The sequence below is a fragment of the Pristiophorus japonicus genome, chromosome 2 (assembly GCF_044704955.1).
Source record: "Pristiophorus japonicus isolate sPriJap1 chromosome 2, sPriJap1.hap1, whole genome shotgun sequence".
Lineage (NCBI taxonomy): Eukaryota > Metazoa > Chordata > Chondrichthyes > Pristiophoridae > Pristiophorus > Pristiophorus japonicus.
Window position 1 is genome coordinate 329,548,654 of NC_091978.1, and position 27,349 is coordinate 329,576,002.

At 44.6% G+C, this 27,349-nt stretch overlaps 1 protein-coding gene across 2 annotated transcripts in view; it reads right to left on the minus strand.

Moving 5' to 3' along the window:
• Nucleotides 1–27,349, minus strand: part of mfsd8 (major facilitator superfamily domain containing 8) — an 84,055-nt gene that overhangs the window by 9,796 nt on the left and 46,910 nt on the right. For both annotated transcript variants that reach the window (XM_070871906.1, XM_070871911.1), the window contains exons 6-10: nt 19,815–19,959; nt 15,869–15,924; nt 15,670–15,778; nt 12,163–12,297; nt 11,966–12,069 (exon numbers count right to left, since the gene is read on the minus strand). In XM_070871906.1, coding sequence (XP_070728007.1) covers nt 11,966–12,069; nt 12,163–12,297; nt 15,670–15,778; nt 15,869–15,924; nt 19,815–19,959 — 549 coding nt within the window. The remainder of the gene's footprint in view (nt 1–11,965; nt 12,070–12,162; nt 12,298–15,669; nt 15,779–15,868; nt 15,925–19,814; nt 19,960–27,349) is intronic.

Below are 27,349 nucleotides of genomic sequence, written 5' to 3' on the forward strand. Positions count from 1 at the left end.
GAGGACAAAGACCGGTGAGTCGGCCAAATCTACAAAATGACGGGGCACGGCGCTCCCCACCTTCCCCTTAACTTCCGCCCCGTGAGGCTAGCGCTACCGGCGCCTGCAAAATTGCACAGGAGTTAGTAGAGGCACTGACACGGTAACGCCCCGCGAGTAACGCCCCGGGTAGACGTGTACGGCGATGATGTCATCGCCGGCTGCGCTCTGCCCGGGGGGGCTACCATTTCAGCTAACACCCGCCCGATTTTGCGGGAGCCGGTAGCACTCCACCCCCACCCCCTCTCCGAGCGAAACAGCTTTGCTCCCTGGAGTCGCTAACCGGGCAATTTCAGCCCCAACGTGCCATGTGGTTTGATATATCATTAGTCCCATTTATAAGCACCATCACTTGTTAGCTTCTATCAACAAATATAGATCGTTATTTGTTTGCAGTAGATAAATTCTGAACAAATTCCACATTCTTACAAAATCCTATTGTTGAGGTTATTCAAAATATTTGCTTTAAAATCTCTGTACTCAATCTTTCAGTTATCTTTACTGTAATCAAACATTCTGACATATCTGCAACCAGAATGACTTTGCTGTGCTTGTGATCAATTCTTTGCTCACAGAAAAGCCAAGGTCAAGGACAATAGATTTTTTTTCCAAAAATGTAAATCCAAACTAGCTATAAAATAATAAAATGTTTAAACTTGCACTATTTTTGAAAACCAGTTGTTTGTGTAAGTAATGTCAAAGATTATTATTTGGAACCTGAATCTGAAGAATAAAGACCTTGTCCTGTGCTAGTTCTAGTTTACTGGATTATTGATCACAGAATCACCATTAACGTGTATTTAAATTCACTAAACCCGCCAAACCAATTTAACTAATTATTCAAAAACTTCATTTGAGATTGAAACTAAAGCAAACAAAACTGCCATTCCTAGTTGATAAATTAAAAGGAGAGACTGTGACATTAGCATTACAATAAACCAGATGTCATTTTACTTGAGCTTTACTAATCCACTTGTCTGACATTCATCGGTCGGTGCAGCCTAAATAAAAGGTCACTGTCAAAACAAGCCAACAAGCCTTAGCTTTTCTTTCATTTGTTCTCACATTGTGAGTGATACTTACAAGACCACATTTATTGCCTATCCCTAGCTGACCTTAGAAGATATGATGGGCCTTCTTGAACCATCATCATAGGCAGTCCCTCAAAATCGAGGAAAACTTGCTTCCACTCTAAAAGTGAATTCTTAGGTGACTGAACAGTCCAATATGAGAATGACAGTCTCTGTCACAGGTGGGACAGACAGTCATTGAAGGAAAGGATAGGTGGGACTGGTTTGCCGCTCGCTCTTTCCGCTGTCTGCACTTGATTTCTGCATGCTCTCGGCAATGAGACTCGCAGTGCTCAGCGCCCTCCCGAATGCTCTTCCTCCACTTAGGGCGGTCTTTGGCCAGGGACTCCCAGGTGTCGGCGGTGATGTTGCATTTTATCAAGGCGGCTTTGAGGGTGTCCTTGAAACATTTCCTCTGCCCACCTGGGGTTCGCTTGAACTACTGCATTCCTGGATAATGATACTCCCATGATGATGTTAGTTAATACAAAACAATCAAGTGCCTCCAAAATGGCGGGATAGATACTGCAAGCAAATATATAGAACCCACAACAAAATTCCTACATGATGCATCAACCTTTAAAACATAATTACTGTAAACAAAAAAACAACAGTATTATCAAGGGATATGGGGATAGGACAGGAAAGTGAAGTTGAGGTAGAAGATCAGCCATGATCTTACTGAATGGTGGAGCAGGCTCGAGGGGCCATATGGCCTACTCCGACTCCTAATTTTTATGTTCTTATTTAATAATCTGAAGCACGCACATATCCTTGCAAGTCCAAAGGTTTATTTTGATTTATATTTCAACTTTAATTATAAAAGTGTGAAATTCAGTCAGTTCTATCAATCGCGAAGATCCTTCAAGAATAGAAACAGTGACAAATGAGTGAGTGAATTTATTGTGTCAATTCCTGCATAATGCTTTCCCTAGAAAATGAGGTCATGCTGCAGCCCACATATATGGAAAATGGTGGCATAGCAGCAGCAGCTCATCTCAAATTTTGTCTCTATAAAAGCCAGGGAAGGATTTTGTTTTTAAACAGACTGTTTAGATTATTGTTAGAGTTTGATATCACCGGCATATGAACATTAGTTATTCCAATCCTGACAAATTCTCACCAAGGAAAACAGTATTTCCTTGTTTTGTTTTTTATTTAAAATAGCTTAATGAATAGTGTGCAATATAATCTTCCATCAATCCACTGGGTTGAGGGAGGGGTTAGAAAACACTATTTTGTTCCATGGGAGCTGACATTACACAACATGTGTAACTTTTTTGATATTTAGATGTGAAAATCATTATATAAATGCAAGTAATATTATACTATAGCCATGTCACAATTATCAGTATAAAGGAATCATGCTGCATTTACAGCATTCAGCACATCCCTTACAATGCTTATAACAAACATTTTAACAATACACAATTAGAATATATAGTCATGAGATTGTTTGTAATTTAATTTCATACTTCTGTTGGTGTTTCAAAACTACTTTAACTTCAATACAGAATAGGAGTCCATCAGAAATGCTCAACTAAATTACTGCTTCATAACTCACTGCCAGTACCTTATATACTATATTTATTATGAGTCTGACAGATATCACTACCCACACAATTAATATTTCACATGTAAAAATCGATAGTGAACAAAACACTAAGGGAGGACAGAATATCTCACAGACAAACCTTCTCAACCCTGACAGTGAGACATTTATAATGTAGTCCAAAGTGATGTCTCATGATTCTGAATTATAATCTCTCTGACATATCAGTTACTTCATTTATCTAGTACATCTCCCATGGTATTGGTTATGAATAGTCTGGGACCTGGACTAGATTTTCTCATGCTTACCACAGTTTTACAGCAGCCTAAATACAACTGTGGTTCACTCATTGCAGAAAACGTACTGAAGTAATGTATCACATGACTGACACAGCATAAAAATATTCCAAACCTGACTGATACTCGATGATACAGGGATCACAGATATAATATTTGTAATACTACTTACCTACCACTAACAGTTATTAGCATTATTGATACTTATAAAACCATTTTGAGTCCATCATGCTTAAGACATCAATAGTACAAAAAGAAAAGCATTCAATTTGTGCTGATTTCCTCTGACCGAAAGTTTACAAAGCAGCTGCCAATCTGCAAAATTCCCTTCCCTTTCCAACAGTAATAAACCTGTAATTGTTCTAATAATTTCCTATTTATGAGAAGTAGACACTGCCTTTAAAGGTATAGTCCTTTGCAGTGGAATATTCTGCTGTACATTACATGGTATAATGCTGTTATAAAGTCCTTTAATTTACAGTAACACCAAGAGTGTTATAAAGTCCTCTAATTTACAGTAACAAGTTTTGACCCTCTTATAACAGTGACATTTCTGCAGCCACCAATCTACTCAACCACACCCTCACCACCACCTTTGATGCCCAAGTCCCTATTAAAAAGATCACTCTCTTCCACGCTGGCCGTTAACCCTGGTACAACCCTCATCTTCGCTCCCTCAAGTCAAAAGGGTGCAGATTTGAACAGATGTGGCGGACAACTGGTTTAACCATTCACCGCCAGATCTGGCTCGAACACATAAAACACTATCGGGCCCTACTCTTGTCTACAAAAACTGCTCACTATTCCAGGATCATTCTGGAATGCAAAAATAGCCTCCAGCTACTATTCTCTACTGCTAACCGCCTCCTTAAACTCCTCTCCCCTGTCTCCACCACACTCAGCTCCAACAACATGTGAGGATCTCATGGTCTTCTTTGTCTCCAAGATTGAGACCATCCGATCAGCTGTCTCTGCGAGTTCCCTTCCTTCACATAGCCCACAGGACCAAACTTCATCTGAAGCTCCCACTTGTCCTAGCCCTAAACTCACATCTTTCTCGAGTTTCTCTTTGATCTCTCCTAGCTCATCTTGTCCATGAGACTCACTTCCTGCTTCCTTGACCCTATTCCCACTAAACTGCTGACCACTCAACTTCTTTTTTTGGCTCCCATGTTAGCCGACATTGTTCTCTCTCCTCGGGTACTGTTCTTCAAATCTTCTTCAAATCTGCTGTCAGCACACCTCTCCTCAAAATACAACCCTTGATCTCACTTCACTTGCTCGCTATCACCCCATCTCCAACCTTCCTTTCCTATCCAAAGTACTTGAACATGTTGTCGCCTTCCAAATCCGTGACCATCTTTCCCTGAATTCAATGTGTGAATCCCTTCAATCTGGTTTTCGTCCCTGCCACAATACCGAAACGGCTCTAATCAAAGTCACAAATTACATCCTTTGTGACTGTGACAAAGGTAAACTATTCCATCTCGTTCTTCTGGACCTATCTGCAGTCTTTGACACAGTTGACCGCTCCATCCTCCTCCAACGCCTCTCCACCATCATCCAGCTGGGTGGGACTGCACTCGCCTGGTTCCATTCTTATCTATCTAATCGTAGCCAGAAAATCTCCGACAATGGCTTCTCTTCCCACTCCCGCATCGTTACCTCTGGGGTCCCCCAAGGATCTATCCTTGGCCCCCTCCTATTTCTCATCTATATGCTGCCCCTTGGCGACATCTTCCGAAAACATGGAATCAGTTTCCACATGTATGCTGACGACACCCAGCTCTACCTCACCACCACTTCTCTTGACTCCTGCTTGGTATCTAAATTGTCAGGTTGCTTGTCTGACATCCAGTACAGGATAAGCAGAAATGTTCTCCAATTAAATATTGGGAAGATCAAAGCCATTATCTTTGGTCCCCGTCACAAATTGCGTTCCCTAACCACCGTTTCTATCTCTCTCCCTATCGTCTGTCTGAGGGTGAGCAAGACGGTTCACAACCTAGGTGTCATATTTGACCCTGAAATGAGTTTCCGGCCACATATCCGCGGCATAATTAAAACCGCCTTTTTCCACCTCGGTAACATTCCCGTCTCCGCCCCGGTCTCAGCTCTTCTGCTGCTGAAACCTTCATCCATGCCTTTGTTACCTCTAGACTTGGCTACTCCAACTCACTCCTGGCTGGCCTCCCACATTCTATACTACATAAACTTGAGGTCATCCAAAACTCAGCACCCCGTGTCCTAACTTGCACCAAATCACAATCACCCTCGTCCCTGTGCTTTCTGATCTACATTGGCTTCCGGTTAAACAACGCCTTGATTTCAAAATTCTCATCCTTGTTTACAAATCACTCCATGGCCTTGCCTCTCCCTATCTCTATAATTTTTTCAGCCTCACAACCCCACAAGATGTCTGCGCTCCTCAAATTCTGCCCTCTTGAACATCTTTCATCATAACTGCTCAACCATCGGTGGCCGTGCCTTCAGCTGTTTTGGCCCAATGAACTCCCTCTCCGAAACCTCCGTCTCTCTACCTCTCTTTCCTCCTTTAAGACGCTTCTTAAAACCTACCTCTTTAACCAAGCTTTTGGTCATCTGCCTTAATTTCTTCTTTTGTGGCTCGATGTCAAATTTATCTGTTTTGTCTTGTTTACACTGCTGTGAAGCACCTTGGGATGTTTTACTACATTAAAGGTGCTAAAAAAATAAAAGTTATTAATAATAAGAGATTTCCAGCTTTGCCAACTTCCTATGGTACATTTGCTTAAGGTACAAGTACTTTATCTATCTATTGTTCCCACCTCCCATCAACAAACTTCAGTTATTGTGCAATTCTAAAAATATATTTCTTATCTCTCTGTACGCTCCGCCTGCAGTTTCAGTTCTTGCTGAAGCAGTCATTGGTGCGAAAGTGCACAAGGGAGGCTTTTCCAACCGTCGAGTCTCCAATGACCATGGTCTGGGGCTGGCTGACTGAAGACTCAGCCTTATAAACATATCAGTTTCCCCATCCCCCATCAATGATATGTTTTTTTTAAAACTCATCCCAAACATGTCTTTAACTCAAAATGCAATTGTGTGAACAGTAAAAAAATAGATTTTTTTCCCCCCCCACATTACTTGTAAATTTTCTCTCTGATTGTTATGATACATTCTAGTAACTCTGGTTCCACAGAGGCAGAAAGAAAACTATAACTCCTGTGATGCAGCTCATACACACACACATATATATTCACACACGCAAAATATTTGTTCACAAGAGCTTGAAATCCGTTACACCCGACGCTGAGGTGAAATTTCCAAATAGGCAACCCGAGGCTTGAAGCAGACTTTAAACCCAAGTCACAAAGAGTAGGGCAGGCTTCTGAGATGGAAATTTCTTGCAGGGATTTCTAACATTGTTATGAGTATATTTAATGATGCAAGTAAAAATTAATATTTTTTTAAATTATGTTATAAATGTTATTATTTATATGGTAACATATTTAGTCAAGTCAAAAATTCAAGATAGCACTTCTGTAATTCAATCAAATTGAGCTGTGGTTGGTTGAATTTCCAACATTTGAATTACCGTATATACTCGCGTATCATGCGACTTTTGAAGACCTAAATTGTAACCTAAATTTAGGGGGTCGCATGATACGCGAGATACAAAATTTGCGGGTGTGAAGTGCTGGCCAAGATTAGGCTGTTAGGCTGTTAAGCAGAATCTCGGCATGCTCCAACAATCCTCTATGTAAAGACATTTCTCTTGGTTTCTCCTCTCACTCTCCATGATGGTTGTAAATCGAATATCCCTGGTTGATATTAGTTCCTCGATACTCATGACCAAATCGTTAGTTTATGTGGAAAACAAGCCAAGTTCCTGCAGCACACCACTAACTACATCCTCCCAATGCAAAAAAAAATCCATTTGACTCCTGCTGAAATTCTTCTCTTCAGGGGGAGAGAGAGTCGCGGAGGTCGGGGGGGGGGGAAGAGAGTCGCGGAGGTCGGGGGGGGAGAGAGTCGCGGAGGTCGGGGGGGGAGAGAGAGTCGCGGAGGTCGGGGGGGGAGAGAGAGTCGCGGAGGTCGGGGGGGGAGAGAGTCGCGGAGGTCGGGGGGGGAGAGAGAGTCGCGGAGGTCGGGGGGGGGAGAGAGAGTCGCGGAGGTCGGGGGGGGGGGGGAGAGAGAGTCGCGGAGGTCGGGGGGGGGAGAGAGAGTCGCGGAGGTCGGGGGGGGAGAGAGAGTCGCGGAGGTCGGGGGGGGGGGGAGAGAGAGTCGCGGAGGTCGGGGGGGGAGAGAGAGTCGCGGAGGTCGGGGGGGGAGAGAGAGTCGCGGAGGTCGGGGGGGGAGAGAGTCGCGGAGGTCGGGGGGGGAGAGAGTCGCGGAGGTCGGGGGGGGAGAGAGAGTCGCGGAGGTCGGGGGAGAGAGAGTCGCGGAGGTCGGGGGGGGAGAGAGTCGCGGAGGTCGGGGGGGGAGAGAGAGTCGCGGAGGTCGGGGGGGGAGAGAGAGTCGCGGAGGTCGGGGGGGGGGGGAAGAGAGTCGCGGAGGTCGGGGGGGGAGAGAGAGTCGCGGAGGTCGGGGGGGGAGAGAGTCGCGGAGGTCGGGGGGGGGGAGAGAGAGTCGCGGAGGTCGGGGGGGGAGAGAGAGTCGCGGAGGTCGGGGGAGAGAGAGTCGCGGAGGTCGGGGGGGGAGAGAGAGTCGCGGAGGTCGGGGGGGGAGAGAGAGTCGCGGAGGTCGGGGGGGGAGAGAGAGTCGCGGAGGTCAGGGGGGAGAGAGTCGCGGAGGTCGGGGGGGGAGAGAGAGTCGCGGAGGTCGGGGGGGGGAGAGAGAGTCGCGGAGGTCGGGGGGGGAGAGAGAGTCGCGGAGGTCGGGGGGGGAGAGAGAGTCGCGGAGGTCGGGGGGGGGGGGGGGGGGAGAGAGTCGCGGAGGTCGGGGGGGGAGAGAGAGAGTCGCGGAGGTCGGGGGGAGAGAGAGTCGCGGAGGTCGGGGGGGGAGAGAGTCGCGGAGGTCGGGGGGGGAGAGAGAGAGTCGCGGAGGTCGGGGGGGGAGAGAGTCGCGGAGGTCGGGGGGGGAGAGAGTCGCGGAGGTCGGGGGGGGAGAGAGAGTGGCGGAGGTCGGGGGGGAGAGAGTCGCGGAGGTCGGGGGGGAGAGAGAGAGTCGCGGAGGTCGGGGGGGGAGAGAGAGTCGAGGAGGTCGGGGGGGGAGAGAGAGAGTCGCGGAGGTCGGGGGGAGAGAGAGTCGCGGAGGTCGGGGGGGGAGAGAGTCGCGGAGGTCGGGGGGGGAGAGAGAGTCGCGGAGGTCGGGGGGAGAGAGAGTCGCGGAGGTCGGGGGGAGAGAGAGTCGCGGAGGTCGGGGGGGGGAGAGAGTCGCGGAGGTCGGGGGGGAGAGAGTCGCGGAGGTCGGGGGGGAGAGAGAGAGTCGCGGAGGTCGGGGGGGGAGAGAGAGTCGAGGAGGTCGGGGGGGAGAGAGAGAGTCGCGGAGGTCGGGGGGAGAGAGAGTCGCGGAGGTCGGGGGGGGAGAGAGTCGCGGAGGTCGGGGGGGGGAGAGAGAGTCGCGGAGGTCGGGGGGGGGGGAGAGAGTCGCGGAGGTCGGGGGGGGGAAGAGAGAGTCGCGGAGGTCGGGGGGGGGAAGAGAGAGTCGCGGAGGTCGGGAGGGGGGAGAGAGAGTCGCGGAGGTCGGGGGGGGGGGGGAAGAGAGTCGCGGAGGTCGGGGGGGGGGAGAGAGAGTCGCGGAGGTCGGGGGGGGGGGAGAGAGAGTCGCGGAGGTCGGGGGGGGGGGGGGGAGAGAGAGTCGCGGAGGTCGGGGGGGGGGAGAGAGAGTCGCGGAGGTCGGGGGGGGGGGAGAGAGAGTCGCGGAGGTCGGGGGGGGGGGAGAGAGAGTCGCGGAGGTCGGGGGGGGGGAGAGAGAGTCGCGGAGGTCGGGGGGGGGAAGAGAGTCGCGGAGGTCGGGGGGGGAGAGAGTCGCGGAGGTCGGGGGGGGAGAGAGTCGCGGAGGTCGGGGGGGGAGAGAGAGTCGCGGAGGTCGGGGGGGAGAGAGTCGCGGAGGTCGGGGGGGAGAGAGAGTCGCGGAGGTCGGGGGGAGAGAGAGTCGCGGAGGTCGGGGGGAGAGAGAGTCGCGGAGGTCGGGGGGGAGAGAGTCGCGGAGGTCGGGGGGAGAGAGAGTCGCGGAGGTCGGGGGGGGGGAGAGAGAGTCGCGGAGGTCGGGGGGAGAGAGAGTCGCGGAGGTCGGGGGGAGAGAGAGTCGCGGAGGTCGGGGGGGGAGAGAGAGTCGCGGAGGTCGGGGGGGGGGAGAGAGTCGCGGAGGTCGGGGGGGGAGAGAGAGTCGCGGAGGTCGGGGGGGAGAGAGAGAGTCGCGGAGGTCGGGGGGGAGAGAGAGTCGCGGAGGTCGGGGGGAGAGAGAGTCGGGGGGGGAGAGAGTCGCGGAGGTCGGGGGGGGAGAGAGAGTCGCGGAGGTCGGGGGGGAGAGAGAGTCGCGGAGGTCGGGGGGGAGAGAGAGAGTCGCGGAGGTCGGGGGGGGGAGAGAGTCGCGGAGGTCGGGGGGGAGAGAGAGAGTCGCGGAGGTCGGGGGGGGAGAGAGAGTCGCGGAGGTCGGGGGGGGAGAGAGAGTCGCGGAGGTCGGGGGGAGAGAGAGAGTCGCGGAGGTCGGGGGGGGGAAGAGAGTCGCGGAGGTCGGGGGGGAGAGAGAGAGTCGCGGAGGTCGGGGGGGGGAGAGAGTCGCGGAGGTCGGGGGGGGGGGGGGAAAGAGAGTCGCGGAGGTCGGGGGGGAAGAGAGAGTCGCGGAGGTCGGGGGGGGGGGAGAGAGAGTCGCGGAGGTCGGAGGGGGAGAGAGAGTCGCGGAGGTCGGGGGGGAGAGAGAGTCGCGGAGGTCGGAGGGGGAGAGAGAGTCGCGGAGGTCGGGGGGGGAGAGAGAGTCGCGGAGGTCGGGGGGGGAGAGAGAGTCGCGGAGGTCGGGGGAGAGAGAGTCGCGGAGGTCGGGGGGGGAGAGAGAGTCGCGGAGGTCGGTGGGGGAGAGAGAGTCGCGGAGGTCGGGGGGGGAGAGAGAGTCGCGGAGGTCGGGGGGGGGAGAGAAAGTCGCGGAGGTCAGGGGGGGAGAGAGAGTCGCGGAGGTCGGGGGGGGGGAGAGAGTCGCGGAGGTCGGGGGGGGAGAGAGAGTCGCGGAGGTCGGGGGGGGAGAGAGAGTCGCGGAGGTCGGGGGGGGAGAGAGTCGTGGAGGTCGGGGGGGGAGAGTACGGAGAGAGAGCACGGAGAGAGAGCACGGAGAGAGAGCACGGAGAGAGAGCACGGAGAGAGAGCACGGAGAGAGAGCACGGAGAGAGAGCACGGAGAGAGAGCACGGAGAGAGAGCACGGAGAGAGAGCACGGAGAGAGAGCACGGAGAGAGAGCACGGAGAGAGAGCAGAATCCACTCGATGTTTCATGTTAAGGTCTGTATTCGATCTCAAAAAAGTGACTCGCATGATACATGAGATATATGGTAAAATCATGTTTTGGGGACGAAAATTTAGGGGTCGCATGATACGCGAGATCGCAGGATACGCGAGTATATACGGTAGTTGGGTTTTTTTCTGTTTCAATGAATCTTTCCTAATTTATAATTCAATAAATTGGTATGTCTTAGTTCCTTATTTGAGCCAATCAGAAATGCATAACACTGGATTTTTCTTTGCTACAGACAGATTCATCATGTGATGGAATGTATATAGTTTGTGTTTCATCTCAAGTGCAAATACCACAATTGGCTTGGTAGCGAACCATACAGATCTGCAAAGTCTCATGTTTGATTCCTGGCTTCTCCTTGGTCGACCAAACTAACCTAGGGTGGCAGTAGAGGTGCTAAAATAGGTCTCCGTTCTCTCAGTTATGAAAGAGAAAAAACATCAGCCACAGTTCCAACTCCTGATCATTAAACAGTGATGCCTTCTGAAAAAAGGCCTATTTTGGGTGACATTGGACTAATCTGGCTAAGCTATGATGCTACCTACAATCAAATAGTCTACTGACACTCACTGTCTACACTCACACTTGAAGAATGGCCACTTCGCCAAATTACTAGAGGGCTGTTTGTACCCGTGGAATCATACTCCAGAATGAGTCGCTGCCTTCAGGACAGGAGGGGGGACAAATTGGGAAGCAAAAGTCTGACCATGTTTGGGAGTAACTGATATCAGAATGGGCACAGATTGCCTGCTCTATCATCGTTATGTCCTTGATGCAGAAATACTAAATCACTTATCTCACACTAGGACAACACTGAGTGGCAAACTTAGAAAATGGAAGCAAACTTGCATGATTTCTGAATTTGGTGTACTCACAATAAAATTAATTCATGTGTACAAATTAACAATGGGCAGTTTCAGCATTTATAGAAATAATGTTCTACTAAGCACTACGTGCTCACACAGTAATTACAGCATCTCACCAGTAACTGACTGCCATGTAGCCATTGAGTAGTGAAGAACCCAGTTGAAAATCATGAGAGCCCTTCCCCTTTCATACAAATGAAAGAACTACCAGAACTGCTGCTAGCATGACGATCTCCTTAATTAACAACAGTGCAGTTAAGTAATTCTGACTCACTTCCACCTGTTATCTCTGTGAATTTATGTGCTGTGCCAAGCTGCACGAACCCACTAATATCGTCAGCCATTTTCAAAGGCAACACAGCCTCAATTTAAGCTGAACTATTCACAAAATGATTAACAGCAGTGACCGTTCCTGGCGCAAAAAAACAAATAACATGAAACAAAATTTCCTGTTTACACTTCTGAAAATTTCCAGCAATTAGCAAAGCGTCTTACTGGCTCATACAGCCAAGCAAAACATTTAAAATAACATTTAAAATACACCAAAAAATCCTCAAATCAGCAATTTAAGAACAAAAAATAACACATTATGCATCCACTAATATTAAAAAGTTCAATAAAAACAAAAAATAACACATTATGCATCCACTAATATTAAAAAGTTCAATAAAAACAAACTAGCTCCTTCAATGTTTGAAGACTAATCAGACTGTACCTGTCCACTGAATTTGGGGGTACTGGTTTCCCCATGGTAGCAAAATAAAGAAGCCAGCAAAAATGACGACAAATCCTCCAAGCAGCATTAAGCGATCCTCAAATCTGTTGAGGAAACAAACCAAATGGACATTGTAACAAATCTAAATTCTAAAATTAGTACAAATACTTTAAAAGATTTTCATTACACATTGTTACCTTTTTGAAAGAATCTTTGTCGTCATAAAAACAATAATGGATTCTACACCAACACCCACCAGGAGAATCCCATTGTACAGGACTGCCTGCTTCCCAGTCCACGCATACATGTCCATGGTTAATGGGGTGGCTATCCTGCAAAGGATTCAAAAGGAAATCATCTTCTTAAAACAGCTGCACTAAACAAACATTTAGCCGCATACAAAATCAAAAATAACTAAATTTCTTTTTAAGTAAAGATGTTTCTGATTATACATTTATTTTGTAACAATGTTCGTTGGCCTTTCATTCCCTTACCTTTAGATTCATAGCAGAGGACCTCAAGCAGTTTGGGTCATACAGGTTCTACAGATTTGCTACTCACTGCAAGTTCTTTTTGGCAGCCTACCGTATTACTTTTAATATTTATCATTCTGATATAATCATTTTTAGCAGGTGTAATAGTAAATTAACAGCCTTCCCCACTCTCTGCTGAAGGTGCTGACTCCTACTGGGACATGATTTCCATGGACACCAGGTACCCTCTGGTACCTCTGCCTCACTCTGAAATGAGCTTTCGACCATATATCCACAGCATAACTAAGACCACACACCTATTTCCACCCCCATAACATCGCCCGACTCTGTCCTTGCCTCAGCTCATCCGCTGCTGAAGCCCTCATCCATGCCTTTGTTACCTCTAGACTTGACTATTCCAACGCACTCCTGGCTGGCCTCCCACATTCTACTCTATGTAAACTAGAGATGATCCAAAATTCGGCTGCCCGTGTCCTAACTCGCACCAAGTTCCGCTCACCCATCACCCCGCGCTCGCTAACCTACATTGGCTTCTGGTTAAGCAACGCTTCAATTTCAAAATTCTCATCCTTATTTTCAAATCGCTCCATGGCCTCGCCCCTCCCCATCTCTGTAATCTCCTCCAACCCCACAACAGCCCGAGATGTCTGCGCTCCTCTAATTCCGCCGTTCTGAACATCCCTGATTATAATCGCTCAACCATTGGTGGCCCTACCTTCTGTTGCCTAGGCCCCAAGCTCTGGAACTCCCGGCCTAAACCTCTCTATCCTCCTTCAAGATGCTCCTTAAAACATACCTCTTTGACCAACCTTTTGGCCACCTGTGCTAATATCTACTTATGCGGCTCGGTGTCAAATTTTTATTGCATAATACTCCTGTGAAGCACCTTGGGACGTTTCACTACGTTAAAGGCGTTATATAAAGACAAGTTGTTGTTGATGTTCGTTCTTCACATGTGACCCTCAGGAGTGAGTGCTGGCAGACGACTTGATCATGGGGGAATATCACAACTGAGCCTGATGCTGTTGTCACCTGCCAGCGGAGTCACTAGATAGCGATCTGGAGCAGGAACTCTAGCTAATTTTCCCTTCTCTAGTCCAAGATCACTGAGGTCAGATACCACACTGATTGAAATCGACTAACTCAACACAGATTGGGAATTGAACATGGGCCCTTTGGCCTTTATGGCTAAATTACACACTACATTTATCAACCAAGACATTGAGGCAAAACCATTTTCAGTCTGGTATAACTTTTATTAATCTTAAATGTAAAGATAGCCTGAAATTAGAAGGGGAGGAGTTGCCCATATTTTATAAGTCAAATACAACCATAGGCACAATGAGAATTCTATCACTTTTAAATTAAATATTAACAGCAGAGTCAGATCATTTCCATAGGATTTGAGTGCTTTACCGATATTTATTTTTTGGTTTGTGCTAGGATTCCCTCTGGGAGGAAAGGAATGCGGTAAACAACGAATAGGACTCCAGTTGAGTATTTTCCTGTATAATCTTACACAAAGTCAAGGATGTTTTTTCCAAAAGGGATTTAATGTTTTTGGTGAACTCTTACAGGTGGAAAATAGATACCTTTTTCCAATACATTCTCTCAACATAAAAGAGAAAGATGATAACATTCTGTTTTTGCTTTATTAATTGTTGCTTTTAAAACCCCTCATATCGCCACCATTGTGGCTGTCATACCTCGGAGCTGTTCCCTTTGAGCTAGGAAGCCTGGATTATCTGGGCTGCAGACTCCACCAAGATGCTGCTGTGTACTTGCAGACGAAGCAGCCGAATCCTTCTGCCTCTACAGATTTCACTTTCCCCACCCACCCTTGTTCCAAGTTAATCTATTTAGCAGCCTGACCAAAGATTTCCAAAGTTCTCCTGCTGGACACAACCAAGTTCAAATGTCAGTTTAATTGGGAGGTAAGGTAAGGTAAGGTAAGGAAGGTAAGCCCCAACAAAAAGAATAGTGTGACTACCACCTTATTGTAGTCTGAATTTCCCAAATGTGAAAAAGGATTATTTAAGTAAGCACAATATTGGAACTGTTTACTCACAGTAAGTATTAGGGTTAGAATTTTATCATAGTAAATTTTGAAGGAAACTATGGATTCATCATGCAAACAATACCTACCAGTTACAATAGTGCCAGTAACAGTTTAGCTCCACGCTGGGACACTCCACTACTGATCAGAGTTTTGTAATCAGACTATTGGCAGTAAAATTATGGGAGTGCCACAGTCAGTTTTACATAGTCTCTGTTCATCTTGAAAAGACCTTTAATTCTGTCAATCAGCAGATGTGTTGGGTTTTATTGAGCACTGAATCTGCCAAAGTGATTTTGTGTGATGAGTGCTTCTCATTTGTAGCATAAGTCGAGAATGCAGAGTAAGTGCTAAACAGCTCAATTCTGTACTGCCATTCCTGTTTTAGCAGATTGCAAAAAGTCCTAAAAAAGCAGCAGTCTACTCATGTGTGAAATCTATCAGTGGATGGAAAAACTCAGACAAGCATTCATATGCTATACCAGCCGCTCTGGATGGAAGGGTTTGAGAAAGATCCTCATCAACTTATTTCAATATTTCCCAGGTAATTTATATTATTTTGCTTTAGTTTAATAAAAACATTCCCCCCATTGTTCTTCTAATTCTTCTGAAGAACCATCAAGCAAAACTCACCCAACATTGTTGAACTGCTGGATTTTTATTGCCTCAATCCAAAAGGTAGAACCTCTCTAGCAACACACAGAAACTGCTGCTGCTACCCACTTGGCCTGAATTACTTAAGAATATTTTGTCACTTCAGTTACATTCCTTAAACTTAAAACCTGGAGCTAAATCATTTCAACTTTTCGTTGCTATTCTAAAATATAAAGAGACCCACAGCCACTGTGGGGGCCAAATTATTTAATTTCTAATCCTCAACATTGTCAATTGTCAACATTTTTACAATAGATATAGGACTGATTTGCTATGGATATACAGTCAATAGCCAGTTAAATGGAACTTGAGGATAAAAGTTGATTTAATTTAATTCACATTTGACAACAATTGGCAGTTTCAAGATTGGATCCTGTGAATTGCTAATCATTTGGCACAGCATCTATTAATTATTAGAAGAACTGAAGGTCATACAGAATCAAATTAACTAACTGAGCACAGTACAGAAAAGTAACTTTGTAAATCAGGAAAACACTTACGTTTCAAAAATAGCAAACACAAAGAAGATGATGAAGAACAGGATGTTGGATGTCACCACTGCAATCAGATCAATGTTGTCATCGGAATTTTCAAGCATCTCAGGACTTTCTACACAAAAACACAGTCACTCTGTAGGACACTATCCTTATATTAATAATTTGATTCAGCAGAAATCCCAGGAAAATCTGAATGAGTTACCTTGGATATTAGTATTTATACGTCTCAATCTATCCAAATCAACACCACAATGTTCCCTGAGGGGAAAAAAACACATATTTAATATTAAAACTTTGACTAAAACAAATGTTTGTATTGCTGTAATTAAAATTGTAATTTGGATAAAATGACATTTTTAAAATGACAATTTGTACACACACATTTAAAATAATATTCTGTTATGACCCAGTTGCTACAATGGCCCAGATCTTGCTCTCAGTGGCGATGGAACGGCATTTGCCGTTTACCTCGCTGACAGCTGTCCACAGACTTTTTGTAGGCTTGTCAGCGGAGATTTCCACTAATCCAACATCTTTTCCAGCGCACCATCCTCTACAGGGGGTCTGTGGCATCTGTGAACAGAACAAGCAACAGCAAGGCTCTTCAACCAATCAAATTGAAGAATCCTCACTGAGACACGCAAAGTCTATACCAGAAAGTATAAAGCAGGAAATATAAATTAGATTTAAATGATGCACAGAAAGTGAAATAAAGATTGGGAAATACAGATGGAATTAAGGGAGAGAGATAAACTGAAAGAGTAAAAAACATATTTTTTAAATCTCTGACTAATTTTCTTCTGAGGGAATGAGATTCTACACTAATTTTTCAGGGCCACAGAGGTTGTTCAGCAGGAATTATCACTTATCACCCCATTAAAAATTCACTCACTCCTGAATGCACCAGCCATTTTTCAGCCGTTTTTAGTGCAGAACTAGTGGGCAAGTACCCCAAGTTAACAATGTTGCAGTTATTTTAATGGCGAGTCTATCGGTGCGGACTGCAACAGCGCATCCTGTGGAGGAGCAAGCTATCTTTGACAGCAACTTCCGGATTTCCGCATTTAACGGCGCATGTGCGTACTCCTGAAGTTGCTGTCAGATTTCCTCCATTATAACGGTGAGCGCTGATAGCCTTACTGTTATTCTCATCGCAATGTTAAAGCAATGGTTCATCCAAGAGAGTCAAGTCTAAATGCCAGTCTTGATTGCTATTATCACTTAAGTTTTTTAAGCTGAAGTAATGTTTGCTTATCACATCTGGAAGGAGATGGGTAATTGGTATGTTTAGAGGGGATTTGAGGGGAAATTTCTTCACCCAGAGGGTGGTGGGGGTCTGGAACTCACTGCCTGAAAGGGTGATAGAGGCAGAAACCCTCACATTTAAAAAGTACTTGGATGTGCGCTTGAAGTGCCGTAACCTACAGGGTATGGACCAAGAGCTGGAAAGTGGGATTAGGCTGGATAGCTCTTTGTCTATGAAGGGAAAGGTGGTTGGACATCCTAGTAGGGAAACCAAGAAGTGAATGTTAGTAGTGATCTGTATGGCTAGAACTCTCTCACCTTGACTAGCAACACAGCATTGGTATAGAAGCTGAACTAAGATCATAAAATAAATGGCCAATTTTCCGTTTCTACAAAAAAATCAAGTATAGGTATTTTCAAAAGTTGTAACAGAAACATAATTATTGCAAAAGTATTAGTTTTACCACTTGACCAGAGACAGTGATAACTGAAAATACAAAACAGAATACATAATTTTTCTATTGACAGTACTGATGATTCATTATGTTACACAGCACTTTTAGCAAAAATCCATAATTGCAATCCTATCTGGTGATTAAATAGAGAGCAACAGAAAACCCAGAATCATTACAATACTGCAATCTCGGCAAGCATTCAGATGACATCATAAACAATGCGAGCAATACTCCAGCAGTTTGCAACTAGTATTTGTATTCAGAGGTGAGGTCATTGGTTAGAAATCCCTCCCATGCATCAGTTTTAGTTTACTTCAAAGACAAAGTATTATTTTGCTTTCAGTCAGGTTTTTTTTGGTTGGCAAAGGATGTCTCCACTCTGCAAGCATATCATGTGATAATGGGCAGCTGACTGTTCGGAAATAACACTATAATGCTTTGTTTATGATGAGAAGAGAGGGAAGAAATTAGATACTCTTCATGACATAATCTTATGTCATGTCTGAATGGATACAAGCATATGCATTAGTCTATCATTAGCAATAACACATCTGTGGTCTAAAACACTCCGCACAAATCTGTGGCATCCTTCACTTGTCACATCAATATGCTCCAGTGTCACACACATGCAGATGTTCTCAATGCAGATTAATCCAAACAGGAGAGAAAAGATACAACTGCACATGATGATAGTTACACACTCGAACTAATGGAGGGACTGGGAATAGACTGGTTTACCATCTGCATTGCAATTTACTTTGAAGAGGTTCTCTACTCACCACTTATCTTCTTCCCACAATTTTTATGAAGCCATTTTTTTGCCTTTCACCCCTCCCTTTCTCCTCTGTTGAAGGTGCTAATTCATGCTGGGGTACAGTTCCATAGGCACCAGATCCCCTCTGATACTTGACTCAAGTGTTTATTCTTCATATGTGAACCTAACCAGTGAGTGTTAACAGTCTATTTGATTATGGGGGGTATCACAGTCAAGTCTAATCCTGTCTAGATGCACTCAGTTCTTGCAGTGGGTCACTGGATGATGATCTGGAGCAAGAACCCAGACTGATTTATTTCTGCCCTGACCTACGGAACTGATGTTCATTGTACCATAAACTCTGAGAATTGAAGCTGGGAACTTCTAGTCTGAATGAGTCAGTTACACATTGAAAATACGTTACTGGACAAACTTTTCAGTCAATTGAAAAAGATTTGTTTGCTTAGAATTGGTTTCTGATCTGAATGTTAAAATTAAATACACAACTTTATAATGGCCAAAAGGCTTTGGGATAGGGATCAACACTGTTGTAGAGTATAGAAAGCTCCTCCGAGATAATGAATACATTACTTAATGATTAAAATTCACTTTTTAGAATTTAAAAAAATATTTAAATACCATGAGATCTTCACAACTTGTGTGGAATAGAATGTATTTTACAATCCCAGTACTGAATCTGCATGACTGTAGGTGTGTAACTTGCCCATTTTTTTCCCATTTACATGTTTGTAGAATTTTTATATTTATCAAGGTAAGGGGTGTTCTTGCTGGTAGAAGGAACACCTTCCAATTCAGGCACCCAGCATCGACATTAAGCATCCCAGTCAGCTGCAGAGTAAAAACCCTTCTACTCTACTAATGTGACATTTTCATTTCCCAAATCAGACATACTTGTGAATGAGACTACCAATTTGGTGCTGTGTGCCCATTGCCATTAGGAACAGGGTTAATAAGACCCAAACTCACGATATGTACGACCTTTGCAGTGAGGAGCGAGAATGCCTTCATTCCACCAGTCTGAGCTAGATTTACTCTAGATTTTGTCTCAGACTGTGCAGCCTAACCCAGCCACCACCCAATCTTCAGTACCGTATGTCTTAATAGCTTTATTTTGTTTCTCATGTTTCTATTCCTTTTTGTGTCCAACCATTTCATCTTCCATTCCCTAGCCAATAGAGTGGGCAGATTATGCACTCCAAGCTACTACCAATGAGCCAACCACCAGGACATGAAATACAACCATTCCATTTTGCGCCTTCTCCAAAAGGACTGACCATGTGGCGAGTCTTGGATGCAATCCCATATCTTTTTTAGTACAACACAATCTCCTTTAGAGGGGATGAATAGGGTGAAAATAATTCCCATTACACATCTACACTCCAAGAAATTGGTCACAAAGGAGCACGGGTGAGAAATTACAGCCTGTCCCAAATCCCTCATGTGAGCATACACAATGCTGAATTTCACACAGGAAAGAAAATACCTAAAGAAGGGAGTTAAAAAGAGTTTTGCTACAAAATCACTGCCAACTAAACCCTAGTGTGAACCTTTAACAACTAACATAAGAAAGCTATTTTTTTAATTGTAGGAACAACTGCACAATGCAATAATTATCACTGCCTTGCTATGGATATCATGGAATTTGGTCAAATGAAGCAGCCATCAGTACTTACCTGAATAATGCAATAATAAGAACAATATTTACAACTCCTAGGAAAGCTCCTAGGAAAGCTGGTGCAGTGTACATGTTCAACTCAAGGTCAATCAACTTCCAAGACAATCCTGTTGGTCCAATGCACGTCATAGCAGCCTGCAAAGCTGAACCAGAATAAATTGAGGAAAAGCAACTTAACTATCTTTGTGACTATTAACACTTACAGTAGTGAGTATAGCAGTTGCCCTGTTCTACATCAATAAAAATATTTTACTTAATGTATTAATGCTGAATAGAGCACAATTATTAAAAGAATTACACCCGTGAACAAAACTCTTCTCCTGGTAATGAATATCCACCATTAATAAACACCACAAAGAACAATCAAATCTCAACCAAAAAAGGCAAGTGAAACTAAATATCAGTCAAGCCTGAACCTCCACATTACACGAATCTCTCCATATTGGGACCCAAGCAGTCCTTCACACTTTGTTCCCTGTTCCAATCTCATTCAGCCATGTACTTCTTCTGGTTGCCTCATTACCTCTGCTCATTTCCTATGGATCTTTTGTAATGTCTCCATTTTAACGTTACCTCCAAGAAGCTTCCTCTTTCATGCCAATCATTTATTTTCTTCTCAAGAAAAGTTGCGTTAGAAGAGATTCCCCAGATGTGGCAGCAGTATTCAAATCTTGAATGATCTTGGGCTTTATTAGAGAATTGTGAGTTGTTGAGGAAAATAAATATTTGGCATGAAAGCCGAGCCAAGCTTTGGAGGCAAATTTAGCAATAGAGGAGTTGCAGGAGATAATGAGGCAAAAATGTTGATTGGCAAAGATGGACTGAGCCAAAGGCAAGTGATCCTAGCTATTATTGATCTTGCAAAAGAAATTAAGAAACCGTATTTCTAATGAACTGAAAACAGCAACATTTTCCATGCAATGGCAAGGAGATCAGCCACTGATTCATGAGAGGAATGTTAAATTGTTTACACAAAGGGTGTAAAATCTGAAGGAAATTGATGAATGTAGAATAGAATTATCAGCAAAGAAGTGGGCAGTGTTGGTCAATTGATAGAGGTGGTTATTTCAATCAAGCAGAGTCAGCATGGTTTTATGAAAGGGAAATCATGTTTGACAAATTTGTTGGAGTTCGTTGAGGATGTAACGAGCAGGGTGGATAACGGGGAACCAGTAGATATTGTGTATTTGAATTTCCAGAAGGCATTTGATAAGGTGTCACATAAAAAGTTATTGTACAAGATAAGAGCTCACGGGGTTGAGGGTAATATATTAGCATGGATAGAGGATTGGCAAACTAACAGAAAACAGAGAGTTGGGATAAATGGGTAATTTTCAGGTTGGCAAACTATAACTAGTGGGGTGCCACAGGGATCAGTGCTGGGGCCTCAACTATTTACAATCTATATTAAAGATTTGGATGAAGGAACCCAGTGTAATGTAGCCAAATTTGTTGATGATCCAAAGATAGGTGGGAAAGCAAATTGTGAGGAGGATGCAAAGAATCTTCAAAGAGATATAGATAGGCTAAGTGAGTGGGCAAAAATTTGGCAGATGGGAGTATAATGGGGAAATGTGAGGTTATCCTCTTTGGAAGGAAAATTAAAAAAGCAAATTATTATTTAAATGGGGAGAGATTACAAAATGCTGCGGTACAGAGGGATCTGGGGGTCCTTGTACATGAAACTCAAAAAGTTAGCATGCAGGTACAGCAAGTATTTAGGAAAGCAAATGGAATGGTGGCCTTTATTGCAAAAGGGATGGCGTATAATAAGTAAGGAAGTCCTGCTGCAACTGTACAGGGTATTGGTGAGGGCACACCTGGAGTACTGCATACAATTTTGGTCTCCGTATTTAAGGAAGGATATGCTTGCATTGGAGGCTTCAGAGAAGGTTCACCAAGTTGATTCCAGAGATGAGGGGATTGACTTATGAAGATAGGTTGAGTAAGTTGGGCCTATACTCATTGGAGTTCAGAAGAATGAGAGGTGGTCTTATCGAAACATATAAGATATTGAGGGGCCTCGACAAGGTGGATGCAGAGAGGATATTTCCACTCACAGGAGAAACTAAAACTAGGGGACATAGTCTCAGAATAAGGGGCCGCCCATTTAAAAATGAGATGAGGAGGAATTTCTTTTCTCAGAGGGTTGTAAATCTATGGAATTCTCTGCCCCAGAGAGCTGTGGAGGCTGGGTCATTGAATATATTTAAGGCGGAGATAGACAGATTTTTGAATGATAAGGGAATAAAGGATTATGTGGAGCGGGCAGGGAAGTGGAGCTGAGTCCATGATCAGGTCAGCCATGATCTTATTAAATGGCGGAGCAGGCTCGAGAGGCCAGGTGGCCTACTCCTGCTCCTATTTCTTATGTTCTTAATATGGAGAAATGGGTCAGAAGATAGAGTCCAGGGGAATCCCAATTTTCTGGAAAAAAAGTCGAAAGGATAGGCTGTCAGCTACAGCACAATTAGAGCACGTTGGAGAGAGGCAAATAATTAGCATTGAAAAAAACTGCACTACTGCTATGGTACAGTGAAGTGCCAAGTACCACATTTTAAGGAGAACTCATAACATCTAACAAAAACAAATTATTACACGCAATGTAAGACATACTTTTTGCCATCAGCAAGCACATTGAGACTAAAGTTATTCCTGGCCAAACAGGCTGAACCAGAACATTCAAAATCATGGCATACGTGGTGAGCTTTAAATCCCATATCCTATCCATTACCAAGACTATGCACTATTCCCACCTCTACAACACTATTGGCTTCCACCCATTCCTCAGCCCCTACACTGTTGAAAGCTTCGTGATCTCCATTCTCAACGAAGCTAACACCCCTCTTTGCTGGCATTCCATCCTCACCCTCCATCAACTCCAACTTGTCCAAAACTCTTGCACATACCCTGTAACACACTAAATTACACATGCCCACCACTCCCATCCTTGCTGACTTACACTGGCTCTCTGTCCCCAACACATGTAATAAAGAATCCTTGTCCTCATCTATAAATCTTTCCTTGGCCTTTCCACACCCAATTTCTGCAAAATCCTCCAGCTATATATTCTCTTTTCAACACACCAATCCAGGAAACTATAGACCGGTTAGCTTAACATCAGTGGTAAGAAAGATAATGGAATTTTTACTCAAGGGTGCAATAGAAAAACATCTAGAAATTGAAAATATAATAAAGAATAGTCAGCATGGACTTCTTTGATAGAAAGAGTAGATAAGGGTAATGCAGAAGATGTAATCGAGTTGAATTTTCAAAAGGCCTTCGAAAGGTTTCATAGTAGACACATGACTACGGTCAGAGCATGTGAAGTCAGGGGCAAGTAGCTGAATGGATAGCTAGCTGGCTACAAAACAGAAAATAAAACAGAGGTATTAAAGGTAATTACTCAGACTGGTGGAAGGTGGGAAGTGGTGTTTCACAGGGATCGTTGCAAGGACCACTTTTGTTCACCATTGACATAAACGATAAGAACTCGGGAATCGGAAGCACAATTTCAAAATTTGAGTAAATGGCAATGGCAAATTAATTTCAATATAGACAAGTGTGCTGTGGTGCATTTTGGTAGGAGGAATATGGAGGCCACATCCTCCTTGGAAAATAAGTGTTTAATGGGATAGAGGAGCAAAGGGATCTAGCGGTAGAGTTACAAATTATTCAAAGTAACAACGCAAGTTAACAAGGCCATAAAAATGCAAAGCACTGGGGAATAGATTTGAAAAGCAGAGAAGTGATGATAAACTTATACAGCACCTTGGTTAAACCACATAGTTCTGGTCTCCAAATTACAAAAAGGATATAGGGGCACTGGAGAAAGTACAAAAAGGATTTACTAGAATGATACCAGAACTGAGAGGTTAGCCCCATCAGCAAAAAACTGAACAGACCGGTGCTCTTTTCCCTAGAAAAGAGAAGTCTGAGGGGTGAACTAATGCAGATCTTTAACATTTTTTAAGGGCTTTGATAGGGCAGACACAGAGTAGAGGTTTCCACTTGAGGGGAGTCCTAATAACGGGTGATAAATATAAAAGATAGTCACTAACAAATCCAAATAAGTTCAGGAGAAACTTCTTTAGCCAGAGAGTGATTAGAATGTGGAACTTGCTGTCACATAGAGTAGTTGAGGCGAATAGCATAGATGCATTTAAGGAGAAGCTCGATAAGTACAGGAGGAAGAAACAAATCGAAGGATATGCTGATAGGGTTAGATGAAGTAGGATGGGAGGAAGCTCATGTGGAGCATAAATACTAGCATAGGCCAGTTGTGGCGAATGGCCTTCTTCTGTGCTGTAAATTCTATGTAATTCCATCTTTTCCACCTAGCTTTTGGTCACCTCTTCGAACCTCTTCATTTCCAGCTTAGTGGCGTTTTCAATCATTTGGAATATTTATGGTTAAGGTGCTATAAAATGCAAGTGGTTGTTCTTGTTGTATTTCTCTGTTTTGGTACAATCATTTCTACAACAAGCGGATGTATTTTTTTCTTTCTGCAATTCTTTCCCGTCCCCCACTTCTGAAGGCATTGATTCTCACATTGGGTTACAGTTCCACAGAGGACCAGAACCTCAGAAACGCAGCGAATGCTCATTAATTATGCATGAGTCTGCACAGTGAATAATAGCAAGGTTTTTGATCATGAAAAATATCACAGCATCCATGCATGCAAATTTCCAATTAGTTTACCGATCAAGAACAAAATCCACGGCCAATATTTTCCCTTCTCTAACTCAGGTGTGTTGCAGCCAATTCTAATGCCCCTGCAGCCTCCCTGGCTGAGGTCAACTAACTTAGCACAGACTGGGGGATTGAACTTGGGACTCCCTTGGTCTGTATGGCCAGAGAGATTTTATCGGGATGGCTCAGGAAGCATTTTTCATTTTGTAATGGGTAAATAAAAGCTTTCTTAAAAGGGATGGTGCTGATGATTTTAACATTTCAAAGTATTATGGCTTGAATTTATACATGTGGTAACCAGGGACTGATGTTATAATAACATTTTACAAGTTTCAGCTGTTGATTAAACAGTAAAATTAATGCTCCCACTCGGTTACCTATACCTCTTCACAACTGATTGCATGTGCCCAACATTGGAATTTGGGGAAGGAAGGATATAAATTTTTATCATGCCCCATCACATCACTCAAAAACATATCAAAGAACTTCACATATGGGTTCATTTGAAGTGCAGTAACTGTTATAAAGATAGCCATTTTGTGCATAGCAATATCCCACGAACGACAATGAGATGATTGATCAGTAATTTATGGTTGGTAGTGCTGGTTAAGAAAATAATTTTGGATAGATCGCTGGGAGAATTCCTGGCTCTACATCAAACAGTGCCACAGGATTTTTAATAGGCAGATGGGGCCTTAGTTTAATACCTCATTCAAAAGGACTTCTGACAATGCAACGCTCCCTGAGTAGTACACTGAAGTGTTAGCCTAGGGAAATGCATCCCATGCTGTTGAGCGAAGTAAAAGAGGAAATAGCAGAGGCCTTGACCATCATTTTCCAGTCCTCTTTGGATCTGGGCATGGTGTCGGAGGATTGGAGGACTGCTAATGTAATACCTTTGTTTAAGATGGGAGAAAGGGATAGGCCGAGTAATTACAGACCTGTCAGCCTAACCTCAGTGGTGGGAAAATTATTGGAAAAATTCCTAAAAGACAGGATAAATCTGCATTTGGAAAGGCAAGGATTAATTAGGGACAGTCAGCACGGATCTGTTAAGGGAAGATCGTGTGTGACTAACCTGATTGAATTTTTTGAGGAGGTAACCAAGAGGGTTGATGAGGGTAGTGCGTATGATGTAGTATATATGGACTTTAGCAAGGCTTTCGATAAGGTCCCACATGGTAGACTGGTCATGAAGATTAAAGCCCATGGGATACTAGGCAAAGTGGCAAGTTGGATCCAAAATTGGCTTGGAGGTAGGAAGCAAAGGGTAATGATTGATGGATGTTTTTGTGACTGGAAGGATGTTTCTAGTGGGGTTCCGCAGGGCTCAGTATTGGGTCCCTTGCTTTTTGTGGTCTATATCAACGATTTAGATTTGAATATAGGGAGTATGATTAAGAAGTTTGCAGACGACACTAAAATTGGCTGTGTGGTTGATAATGAAGAGGAAAGTCATGGGCTGCAGGAGGATATCAATCTATTGGTCAGATGGGCAGAGCAGTGGCAAATGGAATTTAATTCCGAGAAGTGTGAGGTGATGCACTTTGGGAGGGCTAATAAGGAAAGGGTATACACATTAAGCAGTTGGACATTTAATAGTGTAGATGAACAAAGGGACCTTGGAGTGTTTGTCCACAGATCCCTGAAAGTAGCAGGCCAGGTGGATAAGGTGGTTAAGGCGGCATAAGGAATGCTTGCCTTTATTGGCCGAGGCATAGAATATAAGAGTAGGGAGGTTATGCTTAAATTGTATAATACTTTGGTTAGGCTACAGCTGGTGTGCTGCGTGCAGTTCTGGTCACCGTATTATAGGAAGGACGTGATTGCACTAGTGAGGGTGCAGAGGAGATTTACTAGAATGCTGCCTGGAATGGAGAATCTTATTTATGAGGACAGATTGGAGAGGCTGGGTTTGTTCTCATTGGAACAGAGGAGGTTGAGAGGAGACCTCACTGAGCTGTACAAAATATTGAGGGGCCTGGACATAGTGGATAGTAAGGGTCTATTTCCATTGGTGGAGGGGTCTATTACGAGGGGGCATAGTTTTAAGGTGATTGGTGTAAGGTTTAGAGGGGATTTGAGGGGGGGGCTTCTTTACGCAGAGGGTTATGGGGATCGGGAACTCGCCGCCTGGAAGAGTGGTGGATGCAGAAACCCTCACCACTTTTAAGAGATGGTTGGATGGGCACTTAAAATGCAGTAACCTGCAGGGTTACAGACCTAGAGCTGGTAATTGGGATTAGACTGGATAACCTTTTGTTGGACGGTGCAGATATAATGGTAAGTACTGCAGGGAATAGAATACGGCCAGGGTGATCTCCTGGACTCGTTTCGATTGCCTGGATGGGTCGGAGAGGAATTTTCCTTTTTTTCTCCCTAAATTGGCCTGGGTTTTTATCTGGTTTTTGCCTCTCCCAGGAGATCACATGGCTCTGGTTGGGTGGAGTGTAGAATGTTTCAATATAAGGGGTGTCGCAGTTGTGTGAGGCGGACTGGTTGGGCTGGGTGCTCTTTGCCTTTCCGTCATTGTTCACAGGTTTATATGTAACCTTTGGGGCCGCTGATCAAGGGTCGTGCGGCTCTTTGTCGGGCAGCGTGGACACGATGGGTCGAAATGAACTCCTTCTGCGCTGTAAATTTCTATATTTCTATGTTATGAGCTCAAATCCAGCAATAGGGCTCAAACCCACAACCTTCTGACCCAGAGGTCAGAGTGTTACTAACTGAGCCACATTGACAAGGAGCAGGTGAGATTAAAGGAGAGAATTTGTGAACCACCATGCCCAACCCCAATTTTTCCTTTTCTGTGGCAAGTGCCACTGGCAGCAGGAACAGAGT